A 17,554-nucleotide genomic window follows, 5' to 3' on the forward strand; every position below is an offset into this window, starting at 1 on the left:
GTGTCTGAGGTAGAACCATGAAGGGGAAGTAGAAGATGAGGAGAGGAGAAGACACCATGGGGTAAGGGATTATAAGTACAGCCTCGTGGGCTGGACAGCTGGGCTGAGTGACCCATGCAGAGCATGGCAAGTTCTATCTCAAGGTTGCCAGAGGGAACCCGAGTGAGATTAAATACCTACTGCACTCCCCTGCCACCACCCCTCACTTGTTAGCTCAGTAGCAACTGGCCTCCCTATTGGTATCCTCCTGCTTTCTCCTAGAGCTGTTTGCAAAGCAGCAAGAGTGAGTTCTAAAGCATCCCCAACATAACACCCCGTTTCTCTCTTTTTTTTCTACATTCTTTGTTTACATTCCAAATGATTTCCCCTTTCCCAGTTCCCCCATCCCCATAAGTCCCCTAAGCCTTCTTCCTTCCACCCATTCCCCAATCAACCCCTCCCACTTCTCTGTCCTGTTATTCCCCTAAAATGCTGCATCAAGTCTTTTCAGGACCAGGGCCCTCTCCTTCCTTCTTCTTGGGTATCATTTGATATGTGTTTCTCAAATTCAATATTAATGACTTGCCAATTCAAGCCAAACCCACTGCTACTTATAAGATCCCACACAGACTGGTGACCTCCCAGTTCCCAGAAGCACCACTTTTACTCCACCCTGCCATTTCCTGTAAATCACAGTGGCTGCTACCCTGGGGCCAAAAGCCTTCACCTGGTACAGTCTATTCTTTCTCCTGAGTCAGCTCTGCCCTTGGACATCTTTCTGGTGTCTTTCTCAACCTTCTTTCTGGGTGAAGCATTCTCTGCCCTCCTGGCTAAACTGCATCCCAGTGATCCTCACTGCCTAGCTACAGCACCCTCGATACCCCCGCTATTTACGTTTAATTGTGTATTTATTATCCTTCTCTCCCTTTGGAAGATTTCTTTATTTTGCTCACTTGCATATGTTAATACAAATGATAAAGAGAACGATGAAAAAATCACTTACATGGTCATTCCTAAGGGCCAGGTCCATAACAAAGTATTTTAAATAAATTACCACATATTCCCCCACAATAAGCACAAGATGCAAGTGACATTGTATAAAGGAGAAAACCAAAGCACAAAGTGTCAAGTTTCAAAACCAAAAGCCTGAAAAACTAGGACCATCTGACCCTCAAGTCTACATACTTAACTATAATCTAAAAGGATAGAAATTCATTAAGTTTTTGCTAGATACATGAATGAGTACATGTGCTTTAGTTTCATTTTAAAGTGAGTGTAGACTGGAAAGATGGCTGAGTGATGCAGCAATGGGCTCAATCCCTAGCATCAGAGAACAGGGTGTGGTGTGCCCATGAGATCTCTAGAGAAAATTAAAAGGACATGCAGCCAGCTACAGACAGCAGCTAAGCATCTGCGGGAGCATGCAAGGTAATGGAGCTTTTGCTTTCTTCTGCAGGTCTGCATTTTCTAATGTTTCTAGAAGCTCTATTTAATTTGCGATTCACTTTTAATCACTGAGAAAGAATAGATACAACAAGGTACACAAAGTCCTGGTAGACAGGCAGGCAGGAGACAAGAACCATTAGAGACAAATTGGTCCTGATTTTGGAAAATAAGAAAGAGAAAGACAGCAGGAGGGAAGAGGATAGACAATAATTTAAGTGATAAGCAGCTAAAAAGCTGCGGTGAGTCCACTCACTCGGTCCTAAGGAATAGCGCCCGCCTGATGCCAAATGTTAACTGGCAGTGCTGGGTTGCTAGGACGGCAGGGAACTTAGATCTACATTTACAAAGTTTTGATTACACACTTTTAAAGCTCTTCCTTCTCATGTTAACGGCCTTTTTTTCCAGTTAGTTTTCCCTAAAGACAAAATCAAGCAATAAGAACCCATCTCTATTCTCATTTGGGTAAATCTTAGCAACTTCCCACAAGACTTCGGATTTCTTCATCCAGGTTTAAAGAAGTAGTATTAACTCAATGAATAAGGAATAAAGTCAGTTAGGCAAAACGATTACCTCAACTTGTGCTTGTTGTCTCACTAAAATTATGTTAAAAACATCTAGACTCTTCTCCAAGTCCTGCAAAACAAGAGAAAGAAAAGGCTTATATAAAAACTATTACCCCATGACGGACACTCTCATCCAGGCTAAGGAAAGCAGGAGCTAAAGCATGCTTTTAGTTATTTTAATTTCTATAGTAAGGAAAGTAAGTCTTATAAAAAGTTAAATCCTTATTCAACAGTATGAAAATAAAGCTTTTTCTGTGAGAAATTATAGATAACTGTACATAAAAATAGGAATGCTTTCAAAGGGAACTGTGCTGGGGCTGAAGAGCTGGCTCAGACGCCAAGACCACCGGCTGCTTTAACAAGGACCCAAGCTCCGTTGCCAGCACCCAGCATCTGTAACAGGAGATCTGGGGTCCTCTCTGACCTCCACAGGCACCAGGCACACACAGTGCTCAGGCAGACATGCATGGAGGACACTCACACACATAAAATAAAATAGAATAAAATAAAATAGAATAAAATAAAATAGAATAAAATAAAATAAAATAAAATAAATACATCTTTTAAAAGATTTTTTTTTTAAGGAGGGGATGTGTAGTGCTAAGGAAGTGCTGGAAAACAGCACTGCATTCCCTGCAAAGCCTGGAGTTCAGTCCCCAGCACCTACACCTGGCAGCTCCTGCCCACCTGTAAGTCCAGCTCGACAGCTATGGGAATTTTTATAAACAAACAAGATCTAACAAATGAACTATTGACCATTTTCTAAACAATATTAGGAAAACTAGACATATTTACCCGAATAGCCTGTAATAGTTTTGCTGTATGTGACATTATGCTATGGAAAATGGATTGTTGGCTAATAAAAAGAAATGAAAAAGTAAGGAAAGACACTCTATTTTCTCATGTATGAGTGGTCATTGTCAAATTATATCCCAATTCAAACCAGATACATAAGAATGCTAAAGGAACTACATGTAGTGGCGCACACCTTTAGCCCCAGCACTTGGGGGGCAGAGGCAGGCCTCTGTGAGTTCAAGGCCAGTCTGGTGTGCATAGTGAGTTCCAGGACAGCCAGAGCTACAGAGTAAGAGACAGAATATTAAAGAGTGATTAGAAGTTAACAGTACTAACATATGCAAAATATACCTGAATTTGTTTCTGTATTTCTTCTGAGACTTTGGTTTGTGTTAACTTGGTTTTGTAGGCCATTTTGTAACTCTTGAGTAACTGCCTGTGGTTTTTTATGTTACTCCATGACCACGGCTGAGTGTATCTTCTTATATGGACTTCAAGAACAGAATCAATAGCATATTTCCACCTGAAGTCAAATTTTGTTAATGTACGTGTGAATATAAAGATGCAAGAAAACAGTTTAGACTCTCAAAGATTCCACACTGTTCATTTTGTTGTCGTTGTTCTTTACTATCTTCTAGTAACTCCAACAGCAGCACTGCAAGCCCCCAATACAACTCTATGGCTTCAACAGAGTAAGCAGAGGAACACGCCGAGGAAGATATGCAGAAGCAAAACCACAAAGGCACAAAATGGCACATGTGGAAAACAGTCCAGTCGCATGCTTAATAGCAACTTCTTGTTAAACAGCAGACCATCCAGCACAATGGCTGCATGACAGTTATATTATCTCATTTTAGTTCCCACTGCATGACACCCAGACGATCATGAAATTCATTTCACACATACCTCTACTGCTAAGTGAAACATGGCTATAAACTGTGTTCTTATAACCTTGAGTCCATGCAGAAAACTGACAAGACTTTTAAAAACATGTTTCAAGTCTTGAATGCTAAGATAAACTTTAGGAGTCCACAGCAGAATATCAAATGAGGCATTAGTGGGGGAGAGGGCAGGGGAACCAGCACAGACAGAAAAGAGCTCTCTTTTTTTTTTTTTTTATTGTTTCTGAAGTATCTGGACAATAAGACCTTGAAGGTTTCTTAACTCTGAAGGCCCTGAATATATGATTGTTCATCTCCCAGAAACAAAAGAACAGGAGTACAGCAATGACCCCACACTCACGTGCTGGATGAGCAGCGTAAGAACCTGAGGTTGCATCCCTGAGAACTCAGGGAAACGTTGGGTTCATCGGTGCACAGCTGCAGCCCAGTGCTGGGACGATGGGAGAGGGCCAAGTTCAAGAATAGACTTTGTCTCAGAAAGTAGGGATGAGAGAAGTAATCAGGGAAGATATCCTACATTCATCTCCATTCTCCACACGTACTCACACAGGCAAGCGCATCTCATATTCCACACAACAGAGGGGGGGACTCTAACTTACCATTGCCGACAGTTGGTGTGAAGTGGTAAGCAAGGTTTGTACTTCCTGTACGGCGCATTTCTAACCATATAATCCAGAGACTCCAAAAAGTCAATCATACTTAAATACTATTGAGACAAGAACAAAATTAGGTTTGTTACAAGTGAACATATAAATAAAATTTAAATTTGATTCTCTTTTTCTAGAAAACTCCAAAATATCTCTGATAATTCAATAATATACTAAATATACCTGATTAAATATAACATTGCCAATTGGAAATTACAGCACAATCCTTTAAGTTCTTTTCTAAAAGAGAACTGTACTATTTAAACTGTCATATAACCAGTAATACACATCCTTTTTTCAGATATTCTAAAATGGAAAAAATAGGTGTCTTAGAAATAATAAAATGGTACGTCTCCCAGTGTTGGTGGCATTTATGTTTCTGAGCCTGCCTGCTTTTCCTCTGCACCTTCATTTCTGCCACAGCCACAGGAGCTAATTCCCAAACTGCTCAGAAGACTGATGCATAGGTAAGCCAGCTGAAGCTATTTAAGCACTCGCTTTACTACCAACACAGCCTTGTGCTGTAGGCCTGACAAACATTTCAAATAAAGAGAAACACACAAGGAGAGGGGGATGATCACAGGCTCAGCTAGAGAAAGGGCTAGCTTCCTCTGAATCTCCCTTAATGCAATTCTACCTTAAGGTTACGGGACAAATGTGTCTAACCTAAACTTCAATAATAAACTCTATCACAAATTTCAAAGACATAAGAGAGAAAGGATACAAAATACTAGTTATGCCTTATATTCATAATGTTAAAAATAAAAATTGTAGAAACATTAAGTAAAATAGATTACTAAGGTTTGTTTAAGCTAGGCATGGTGGTACATATCTATAGACCTAGCACTCAGAAAGCTGAGACAGGAGGGTTGCAGCAAGTTCAAACCCATCCTGAGCAATAGAGTGAGTTCCAAACCAAGCAAGACTAAACAGAAGAGTAGCTACTCTCCCCTTTGGTAATGTAGCTACTAGAAAATCTAAAATGGCAAAGGCCTTTTACACTCTTTATTAGACAACTCTAAACTAAAAGCCGAGTTCTTATCCTCTCAGCTCAGGTCTCCAGCTCTGCTATCCAAAGCCTCTGAATATGACCACACTTAGAAAACAAATAGAGGAAAAACAGTTGCTCTAAAAATTAAAGGAATAGTACTTGAGTGTCTGCTATTAAAAACTGAGGTGAGGTCTAGAGAGATGGCTCAGCGGTTAAGAGTACTTCCAGATTGCTCTTCCAGAGGTCCTGGGTTCAATTCCCAGCAAACACATGGTGGCTCACAACCATCTGTAATGAGATCTGATGTCCTCTTCTGGTGTGTTGGAAGAGAGCAATGGTGTACTCACATATATAAAATAGATAAATAAATATTTTAAAAAGAAAACAAAAACAACAACATCAAAAATAGAGCTCTAAATGTTTAAAACAAAACTGAGGAGAAATGGCTCAGTGGCTAGGAGCAGAGCTGCTGGTACAAAGGACCTGGGTGTAATTCCAGCTCCATGTGGCAGCTCATAACCCCCATTAACTTCAGTTCCTGGGAGCTCACACCCTCACCTCATCTTCTTAGACTCCTGCAAGCATGAGTGCCCGTGTATTCACAGAGGCCCACACACTATATATAAGTACAAATAAATAAAATGGTTAAAAACTGAAAAAGTATCTGGTAAGATGGCTCAGGGGCTAAAGGTTTGTACCAAGTCTGACAGTCAGAGTTCAATCCCAAAAGCCTACAAGGTGAGGGAGATAACTGAATCCTTCAGGTTGTCCTCTGAACCCCCCCCACACACACACACAGACAAACACACACATGCATGTACACATACTCCCTCACACATACACACACACACACACACACATACACACACACACACACACACACACACACTGCTAAAAGATGAGAAGAAAAATGGGAGAAGAAAAGCATACTGAAATTCTCCTACAATTATGACTTCAAAGGGAATAACATCATTCAGTATAGGTTTAATAAGATAAAAGTATAGTTTAAGAAAAAAATCAGATAATTGGAAACTATTTGTAAAATAAAAGTAAAAAGTCTGAGATCCCTTTTTTTTTTTTAATCTTTCCATTTTTTTTCATCAAATGTCAACGGAATGAAAAAAGGCACTACCACACCATAGAGAATGACTCCTGACACGCATAAGAGCAGTCAGGACTCAGGGCTGATTAAAGCAGAGCCACCCACAGGAGCCTTACCTGAGGCTTCGTCAGCTCAATGGAAATATTCTGTACTTCCACATTCCCATCAAGTTTGGGTGTTTTGAGCTCTGATTCTGCACCAGGATTCATGTAGAGTTTTGCAGAGGCTGATATTGGTTGGAAAACTGGTATCAAGTGGGAAGATGTAAGATAGTTAACTCTGAGCAACTATGAGCAACTTGAGTAACTCTTAACTATGAGCAACTATGAATTATGAGAATATTATACATTGAATGTAAAAAAGTAAATGATGCTATGAGTATGTAATGAAATCACTATCAAGAAATATGCAAGGCTTAGACCTCACAGAAATGGTGACAGCATGCACACAACCTGAACAGGTCCAAGCCACATGGGGTCCCAGCACTGAGAGGGGTTTCTCTATGATTTAATAGTTTATTGTTCACTCAAAATATTAAAACAAGGGGAGAGATAAAAATCTAATTGTTTTCTTAATAAGAGACAAAATTTAGAAACATAAATAAATTACCTAAGAAACAAATAGCCAGTATACTGTTTTCAAGTTCATCATATTCGAACAACTACAAAAATACTATAAAGACTTTAAGGTAGAGTGACAGTAAAATCTAAAAGTCTACTAGGGTTGGTGATAGTGATACATTTTTAACTATAAGTAGTATCAAGTCCATATAAATGTATTCATTACCTTATGAGAAGTATAACTTGCACTAAATTGTATAATATTTTGACTGACTTATGTGATTCATAAATGCCTAAGAATTAAGATGAATATTTTCTAGACTATTTTTATTAATGAAACTAAAATTTTTTACAAACTTTAAATTTTTGCCATTATTCAAGTGGATGAACATAACAGAAAGCACCAGCACCTACACCAATGAGCTACAAAGGACAGGAGGAAATCCTTAGAGAACCATGAATATGGGAAGAAATGGACATGGAAGCTAAGGAAGACTATGAAGAGGTTTACTGGATGAAACAAGCGAATAGCTTCTCAGGATGAAATTGAACCAGGAAAGCAGATGCAGTAAATAGAGAAGCCGACAACGCTGTCAGAGAAATAAAGGAGAGACCACCCAAAACATACAAATTTCACTTTAAAAAATAGCCAGTGTGATTGGCTTACCCTGCTAGAGGTGACATGAATACCACAATCCCAGAGATTCCAAAAGCGGGGAGGGAAAGAAGAAAAGAAAAAGGGAGGAGAGGAGGGTAAAGGGAGAGAGGAGCCCAAGCCACAAAACAAAGAACACTGTGACAAGACAGAATAACGGGGAGGTCAGAGGGAGGCTGGCTGCAGGGGTGAGCCCCAGCTCCTCTGCCTCCCCCATCATTCTCCAGGACTGTGTGGCCACGGTCAAGTCCTAAGGAGCTACCACGCAAATGTGCATGTATGGCCAAATGCCATGAAATGAACACATTCTATTGGCTAATGTAACTTCCTTTAGAAAAGTGTGGAAACATTGACCTCCATGTATGTCTCTTGTGTAAATGCACTCTCTCTGGTACTCACTGTATTGATGGTCTGGGGGGATGTTTGCACTTGTAAGAATTTCACATTTCAGTTGATCCTAAAGAGATTTAAGTGAAAAATGAAAGAGAAAGACAGTTAGCCACAGGTACCAAAAATTAAAAAAAAAAAATTGTTCTCACATCTGTACCTTCATTGTTCTCTTACTAATAACTACCATGGGAAAAATATACAGTATAAACATATAGGTATTTTTCTTTATAATAAACACACAATGACCTAAATGACCTATTCTAAGAGAATAATATTACACTCCTCTCTATGAAAACCACCCAGAGACAGATAACTACAGCATCCTAGACAAAGGCTGAGTCTCTGTTAGAGTGTTGCTCTGCCTCCCTCTTCTTTTTTTTATGGGGGGCGGGGGGATAGGATTTGTTTTTTTCGAGACAGGGTTTCTCTGTATAGTCCTGGCTGTCCTGGAACTCACTCTGTAGACCAGGCTGGCCTTGAACTCAGAAATCCGCCTGCCTCTGCCTCCCAGAGTGCTGGGATTACAGGCGTGTGCCACCCCTGCCCAGCTCTGCCTCCCTCTTCTAACTGAAGAAATAAGACACTGGCTCAGGACACTGAATCGCCGGACCACCCGTCGACCAGGCAGGAAGTCATCATCATGGCTGTCTGAAGACTTGTAAGACACATGTGCTCCAGGTCTCATGGGTGGTATCCTCACAATACTCCTAATTCTTCTCATAGGAAAAAGCATAATAAGAGCAACACCAAAATATATATGAACAACCACTGAGGGCGCTGTAACAGGCTCCCTGTCAAGTGAAAGACTTCAAAAAGATCTTCAGAATCAGAGGGCTATTCTGAAGAGACAGAATGAAGTACAAACGTTTTTTTCTTTTGATTTAGTGATATGCCAGTTAAACAAGTGACTGACAGTCTGTCCTCGTTAAGGACCTCCCCTTTTAAACACACTTAGGACATGCACTTCGCACACATGTCAAGGTAAAAATTGAAATTACCAAGATGTGCTCCCTCGATCCACGGTAAGACATGCAGCATCCAACGTTCCAATAGGCACTTAGACTGTCAAGCTTCACGAGCTATGTAGGAGAAACCAAAGTGGTCAAGCAAAGCACCCTAAAATCGTGCAACAGCATTCAACAACACCCCTCATGCTCACTGAAATTCTGAACTTTTAAAGGAAAGAAAATAGGCAAAAATGAAGGAGAGTGTATACATAGGATTTTTTAAGTTTAGCACTTGTTATTTTTTTTTTAATGTTGTTTGATCTTACATTTTAGCCAATCAGGATTCTGGGTGATCTACATATGACTACTCTCGAATTTAAAAGAGCAAATGCTATGTTTTAAATTGGCTGTCTTAATCAATCTGTTAAATAGCCTATTTCTAAATTTTAAACTAATACTTCCTGCCTTTGACAGACTACTTTGACAGAGTACTTCATGTAGACTGAATGGACCGATGAGAGAGACATTCTTTTAAATGTGTTTCTGGGAACGCGTTTTTAGGAGATTCACATTCATTCGATTATCAAATAGTAAAATATAGCATCTAACAGATTGCTAGATATGAAAATACGAGCTCCCTGCAGCAGTCATGAGTGGCTGCCCTGAAGAGGACTGTGGGAAAGGCCTTACGGGCAATAACGTTGGCGAGCTGCAGACTGGATGACATAACTGCTGGGGAGCAGCCATGCTTCTGAACCATGCCACACCCCGACAAGTCCTGCCGTTAAACCCAGAGTGCACACCTGCTCGGTTACGCATGGTGTGCCTCACCACAAACTAGCCTTCCTGCATCGGAGACCCCAACTGGCTCATCTTACATGAACTGCCATCTGGGAGGTTGCTTGTCTCTAGACCTTCACTTGACAGATGAACCTAAACTTCAGTGCAGGTAAGTGATCACAGAAACGCAAACAGTAGAAGTTGAATTCAAACAAGATCTTGGACTTTTCCACCCTGACTCATCTTTATTAACAAACTACAAAGACAACATAAGTCCTTAAAATCCGAGGCATTTTAGGCTCATGTAGTCACCCATATCAAACACATTTTCCCTAATGAGCTAACTTTGCCAAAAAACACGTCAACCCTGTTAAAATACCTCTGACACTCGACACGTTTTATTTGTGCTTTGTGAAAGCGATTGTTAAATTCTCAATTTGTATGAAGTTCCTGAGTCTGTCAAAGGCAACAAGTATTAGTTAAAAATTCAGAAAGAGGTTATTTAACAAATTGATTAAGACAGCCAATTTAAAATATAGACTCTCAAACTCAAGAGTGGTCGTATGTAGATCACTCAGAATCCTGATTGGCTAAAATTTGGAATCAATCACAATTGAGTCCATTAATACATTAAATTTCTAAAGACATCATAATTTTTAACCTTGAAATATTAAAAATAAGTAGATTACCATACTAAGAGGTACTATCAGGATGCCCACAATTGTGTATGAAATATTCTGTGGCATGACACTTGCTAGTTTTATCATAAATACAAAGGTAGCCAAGATTCCTCTGAATACCAGCATCTTCTATGGCCAGAGGCAGTTACTAAGAGTCAGATCATTTACAATAAATCAAACATGCCTATATTTACTCTCACACCTTCCCAACGTTCCTGAGGGTGTAGATGTTACTTCTGATCTAGCCTTAAAATGTACGTAACACTTTTGCAGAGTGTGCGTTGAAATGACTAAATGATCACATTTGGGGGCAGGGTGAAATGAGACACCTCCCCAAGCTGGTCCCTGGCTGGATGCTTGCTGACCTGCTACTCCCTCCTACTTTCTGGCTGAACAGATGTGTCAGTTCTCAAAGATCTTATCTACAGGAGCACAAAAATCGATCCCCACCAAGAAACTCTAGAACCCTGTATGTGAAAAATAGAATACCTTGTATATGATTTTTTCTGCTTCATTTAAAATGCATGGAGTCCAGTGTTCATTAGTTGTCTAAAAAGAAAAAAGAAAAGAAGTCCAACTCTTACAAAGCAATATAAACACTCCAGTATTTGTAAATAATAATCAAATAATTTAGAAAGTGGCCAGCCAGATGGCTCAATGGGTAAAATCATTTGCCACCAAACCTAACAACTTGAATTCAACCCCAGGACCCACATGATAGAAGGGAAAACAGACTCCTACAAGTTGCTCTGATTTTTACATGTGTGCTATAGCGAAGAGATGCCCACTCCCCTCTCTCAAACACACATACACTCACACACATACACACACACACACTCACTCACACACATTTACAAAATCTCTCAAACACACATACATACACACACACACTCACACACATCTACAAAATAAATGTTTTTTTTTTAAGTTTAAAACTTACCTAGGTATGTCAGGTAAGGTTAGCTGTTTCTTTATATATTTATATAACAAAAAGAAGCAATGAAATTTAAACTTTAAAGAACTCTATTTCAACCAGGTTCCTCCACTGAGAAATTATTGTTGGGTTACTACACATCTGAAGTCATGGACGTGAATAAAAACAGGGAGCTGGTATGTACACGTGAAGAAGATATGCGTTCTCAAAAACTAAAAGTTGCTGTAAGGTGGGATGGAAACACGATGAGTATAGAAGTCAGCACAGTCCTGTGTGCAGCATGGCTGACAGGGCCAAGTACTAACATCCATGGCTGCCAGACTGGAGAGTCAGAAGGAACTGAGTGGGAGGCAGACATGGAAAGCAGACAGTTCTCAGCAAGCCTGGCCGAGGAGAGGGTGGAGAAGAAGAGGTGGTTAGAGAGTCGGGCGGGAGATGGAAACTAAACAGAGCCTTTTTCAGCTTTGTTGTGATGAAGATACAAGAATGTTTAAGACTGGCATGATAGCACACACTTTTAATACCAGCACTCAGGAGACAGAGGCCAGAGGATCTCCATGAGTTCAAGGCCAGCCAAAGCTACATAATAAGACTGTCTCAAAAAAAAAAGTGTTTAACTGCTTATAGGAAGATGTAGGGAAAGAGAAAAGCAAGATGATCTATAGAGGGGATAACAGAAAGCAGGAATGTGGAGACAATGAGATCTGTAGACATGGGATCTAATATGGAAGTAAGGCTGTCACTGAGAAGAGGAGAGGAAAAACGGCGTGTGTACAAAGAGGCAGCAAGCCTCCTGACAGCCTCTTCTCAGTGAGGGCCAGCAGCTGAAGCAGGCCAATGAGTTTAGACAGACTCAGTCTCACAAAACACAAAGGACGCTCTGAATCAGCTGGTAAGTGTCTTAGCTAGAAGCCCAGCTCAGTCCCTGGATAACAAGAGGTCATGAATCTCACACAGGAAGACAGGGAGAGGGAAGGAGGGCACTAATAAACCCTAAGAAGAAAGTAAAATCAAACAAGAAAGGCAAGACACTCCCTCACACGAGTTCTAAAACCTGAGCAAAATTACCAGGCTGTCAAAGGGACTGGCTACAGGGGCAGATAAAACAGCAGGTGCTCTGAGCAAAGACTGGGGAAGGGCCACAGCACAGCAAAGCCACTCACGCAGTAAAACACTCTAAAACCACTCACTCAGTATGCCTCACACACCAGGTGGAGTGGTCTGCTATTTCTTTGTTTGTTTTTTGTTTGTTTGTTTGTTTGCTTGTTTTTACTTCTTAGACACTCAAAGTTAAGTATGATGCTGTTTATGAAGTCTACTATTAGGCTCAGTTTTCTGGATCAATGGTCCCTCCTAACCTTAAGAACTCAGACTCTGGTTGCTACTGTATATTCTGCTTGATCGAAAGCTACTTCATGTCCCCTAGCATGTTTCTTACCACTTAGTTACTTAGAAGAGGAAAAAAAAATCCATTCTGCCTATACATACCCTACATTTCTTAAGAGATTAAAGAAAATAATCTGTATTATGAAGTATCTAATCGAAATGAATAACAAACGCATCCCAGTCACTCACACACACACACACACACACACACACACACACACACACACACGCACACGCACACGCACACGCACACTCACACGCACACACACACTCACACTTTGCCTAATCTCTGGAGATCCTACAAAATATTACAAAGTATAAGCTCAGAACACTACACAGCCATCTGTTCCTTCCCTACATGGGCAAGATACAGTATTTATTTCTTCTAAATGCTTTAACATGTGTAATGTGGAAACATTTTAAAAATCAAAATTACTAAATATAAAAATATTACTGAAAATGGTGAGCCTGGAGAAAATGTGCAGCAAGAGAATTCTTCAGAAATATAAAAGCTATTTAAAGCAACATTGTGCCCTAGGCGATTCAGTTGCTTTCAGAATATTAATACTTTACAGATTCCAAAGAAGTTTTTAAATAAGCCAACATTACCAAGAGACTAAATTCTCTCAGGGTGACACCAAACGAAAGCGGCCTTTCTGGATCCGTGACCTATCAAAGAAGAAAGGGACCATTAAATATAAGAGGGCGGAGCCTTGCCTTGTCCGGCCTCAGTGGGAGAGGATGTGCCTAGTCCTGCAGTGACCTGATGAGCCAGCGTGGGTTGGTACCTAGAGGGTGGTGCCCCCCTTCTGAGAGAAGGGGAAGAGGGCATGGGGGGAGGGGCTGTGTGTGGTAGGACTTTAATCTGGATATAAAGTGAATAAATAAATTAATGTGGAAAAAAAGATGGTGAAGCCTTTAAAACAGACAACATTCCCCATAAACGGTCCGTCCAAAACATGTGTGCATATGAACAATACCAAATGGATTCAGAGGCTGGGTTTTGTTTTGTTTTGTCTTGTTTTGTTTTGTAACTAAAAATAATGATTTAAAAAGAAGAGGTCATGAATTTGAGACAAAGTTGTAGAAATACAGAAGGAGCTGGAGGGTGTGGCAGGGAGGGTTGGAAATTATATAAATACAGGATTTGTGTATGCAATTCTCAAAAGAATAAAATTTAAATTTAAAATAAAATGTAAATTTAATAATAAAAATAATAATTAGGCAGCAGGTAAACACATGTCCAAGAGGAAGTCACAGGCCAGGGACCTGCAAAGACAGGAGTGGGGGCCTGACATGCTTGTGTGTCCACAGAAGCATCATGGCAGCTCCCATGCCACTGATGTGGGTGGCATTTCCCAGGACTGCTTTCCTACAACTAAGAAGCTCCAGAACTATGGCCGGCAGACTCTTGCTTAGTTACAAAGAAATGGACCTTGAGTGTATCACGGTGTTCTCCACAGACTATGACTTCAGCACTAAATAATTGCCCCAGCACTTGAGATTTCCATCTTTGGAAACCTGAACCATCTTCAGAATTTTACTTCCCTTGACACTTCAAAGGTGTCTGGTAAGGAAAAGCTCTAGGTCTTGTGTTTTGCTGAGGTTGTTTTGTTTTTCTTGGCACAGGATCTCACTTTGTAATCCAGCCTGGCCTTGAACTTTCAATCCTCCTCTTGCAGCCATGTTTTAGAATCTTAATACTTACTTTACCAAGTCTATTTACTGCAAATCTACCAAGGATGAACTGCTTTTCTATTTCTGAACTCTGATACATGATATTTATAAATGGTGTCTAGCCTGTGTCACAATGTGCATGATGTTGTTGTCTGTGACCATTGAAAGATGTTCGAAAGCCATAGACAACCATTTGCTTGTGATGGAAGCATGAACTATGAGACAAGAAATTGTGAATGTTGTTCTATGTCATCGGAATGGAACGCCACAGTCTTGTCAGACAGACCGGTATCAAACAGGAAACGTGTATATGCTCTGGGGTAGCTGGAAAGCACTAACAGCTTCAGATACTTTATTTGCAATTAATACATATAAATATTTAACTTATATAAATATATAATGGAGTCAGCCATGGTGGAACACACCTATAATCCTCATACTCAGATATATAGATATATAGATATATATACAGATATATATATATATATGAGATCATGCAGTATTTGTCTCTGTGTAACTAGTGTATTTCACTTTATCACAATCACCAGCTCTGGCCATGTTGCCGTGAATGACAGAACTGCCTTTTTTTTCAAGTCTAACAGTATTTCACTGTGGAAATGTACAGTATATTTGTTAGCCATTCATCTGCCCACTGCATTTCAGCTGCTTCTGTAACTAGGGTCTTATAAACAAACCTGCAGATGTCTCTTCAAGATGCTTCATTCAATGTATTCAGCTTTATACCCAGAAATCAGTTGTTGGGTCTTCTGGTACTCTTAATCTTAGGTTTTTGAGGAAAGCACTCCGGCTTTCAAAACCAGTTCTAATCATTTGCATTTGCAGCCACAGTATAGAAATGTGCCATTTCTCTACACAGCTTTAACAATAACTCATTTCCATAATGCACTAGGTACATTTTTCTCCTGACTTGCTATAGCAGGAGAATCTGAGTTAGTAAAATTTACTTTAATACCTCCAGAAAGCCAAGAGATAAAATGAGCAATGGTGTGGTTTAAATGCATCTCATTGAATATTGTCACACAAAGAACCCAGGAAGGGGAAATAAAATCCTGTCTATCAGCAGTCTTCTAATCTAGTCAAACTTAAGGCAAATGAACATGGGAATCCAAGTTGACTTCCCTCACAAAACCAGCTTCTAACCGCAGTGTGGTTGCTCCTGAGCTGTTCAGGCCCACTGCAGGGGCTGCAGTGAAGCTGAAACTTCACTGACCAGAGGCCCTGCCCACTGACTGCCGTTACCAACAGTAACTCCTTCACCTTTCACAACTAATTGTTTTGACAATATCAATGAAATTCATTTCTTAAGGTTACATCAGAATATATACAACAAAATCCAAATAAACACAGAGAGAAGAGTCAGCTCGTGCAGCGGTTTCACACTATTCTTGTGTCTGTACAGCCTGGCTGACACTCTCTACTGGAGAGGGCGAACCACTAGCATATTGACAGGAGTGGCTATCTTAAATTTAAATTAGGCTCAGTTAATCTACAGATGGAATATCATAAAACACATTTAATGCTAACAAAATACTGAAATTACTTACATCATCTTCATATTTAATGTGAATGTCTGTAATTTTCACTTGAACATTTTTTATTACTTGAGTTGCCAGTTTTTCCAGAAATGTATCCTTTTTTGCTTCTTTGGGCTTATCTATGAAAAAGAGAAAAAAACAGAAGCTCAAGACTTGCAATTCTCCCCCCTCATGACCGATGGCCGAAGAGCACTAAAGGCACTATGCAACGGGAACTGCAACGTATTCTAGGGTCCTTTCTTAGATTTAGTTTAGAATCTGATAAACAGTTCCAGCTTAAAGTTTGGTTTTATATTTAAACTGCACACTAATGCTCATTTTACCTTCCTAGACAGAAATCAAGGTGTATAAACAGCACAGGTAGAGAACTGCTTGTACCTACCTTTGGAGCGATCAAGACCTTTAAAACGTTTCTTAAAATGTTTTTTGTGCTTTTTACGCTTACGTCCTTCTCAGTGGAAGCATTTTAGTGAGAAAAGGATAAAAGTCAAGTTAGCAGACAAGAGGACAGAAAAGGAAAATACGAGAATTCTTCCTGACATCAAAGCTCAGTGAGACTTACCTCTGTCTACACTGACTGGCCTACTTCAACATAAACACAAACTCACATGCTTTCTTTACTGTATTAACATTCTGCAGTAAAGAACAACCTTTAATCTAGAGAATAATTTGGCAAGTCCAATTACATAAAATATGGATAAAATGTATCCATTCCCAATGGTGTTTCAATATTTATAACTACACATTGCAGTGTCACTTTAAGTTCAATGTTACCAAATACTGGAAATGTAATGATGATGATACAAAGCCTTTGGGGAAAGGTTTTGAGCAATGTGCAGCAGGGGCAGGAATACAAATGGAATGACTGGGTTGAGGGCCATGGCCTCTCTAGATGATGATCTTCACAAACAAAACTGCTTGAGCATGAGGTAAAGCTCCTGGAAGTAGAAGGGTCTAAAACGCATACTCAACAGTACATTCAGCTAGCAGAGGTTCCCCTAAGTTGTATCTCCTTATCTGGCAATTTCACATTAGCCAACACCTTTCTTACCCAACCTTCTGTGTTCTGCTCAACTGCCAGCCAGGCATTAGCCATGGCCTGACCTCCTTCAGAGGCAGTCCTGCGTAGTCTCCTGACTCTGCTCCCCATCCTCACCTTCTGCTAAAAGGACCATCTCTGCACTGGGACTACATCTAACTCACTAGTAAGCCTGTCAGTTCCAAATCATGTAAAGGCTCTCTGCAGCCTAACAAATAAAATCAAATGTGTGTGCATGACACAGGCCTGGTCTTTGCCACACATGCCAGCCACCCATGTGTGGCAAACTGCAAAACTGTCATTTGTAATTTCCAAAACACACTGACGCCAATGCTGTTGCCTCCCTACATACCACTCTGCAATCAGGCTGCTGTCCTCAAAGTTTTAGGTGTTGCTGTCTCATGTCCAACACTCCTGCTGTATGACTCACCCCCTGTACGAAGTGTTCCACAGATCTCTGCAGCCTCAGGGCCTGTACCTTACCCAAAACCCTAATAAATAACAAGGGTGCTGTATCTGAAGTGT

At 40.2% G+C, this 17,554-nt stretch overlaps 1 protein-coding gene across 1 annotated transcript in view; it reads right to left on the reverse strand.

Annotated features, from left to right (window-relative positions):
• Vps13c (vacuolar protein sorting 13 homolog C) overlaps positions 1 to 17,554 on the reverse strand; it is a 152,811-nt gene that overhangs the window by 105,851 nt on the left and 29,406 nt on the right. The window contains exons 6-14 of the mRNA XM_052187918.1: positions 16,000 to 16,109; positions 13,367 to 13,426; positions 10,927 to 10,986; positions 9,029 to 9,109; positions 8,040 to 8,097; positions 6,542 to 6,669; positions 4,285 to 4,391; positions 3,135 to 3,306; positions 1,996 to 2,058 (exon numbers count right to left, since the gene is read on the reverse strand). Coding sequence (XP_052043878.1) covers positions 1,996 to 2,058; positions 3,135 to 3,306; positions 4,285 to 4,391; positions 6,542 to 6,669; positions 8,040 to 8,097; positions 9,029 to 9,109; positions 10,927 to 10,986; positions 13,367 to 13,426; positions 16,000 to 16,109 — 839 coding nt within the window. The remainder of the gene's footprint in view (positions 1 to 1,995; positions 2,059 to 3,134; positions 3,307 to 4,284; positions 4,392 to 6,541; positions 6,670 to 8,039; positions 8,098 to 9,028; positions 9,110 to 10,926; positions 10,987 to 13,366; positions 13,427 to 15,999; positions 16,110 to 17,554) is intronic.

Source organism: Apodemus sylvaticus, chromosome 7, assembly GCF_947179515.1.
Source record: "Apodemus sylvaticus chromosome 7, mApoSyl1.1, whole genome shotgun sequence".
Lineage (NCBI taxonomy): Eukaryota > Metazoa > Chordata > Mammalia > Rodentia > Muridae > Apodemus > Apodemus sylvaticus.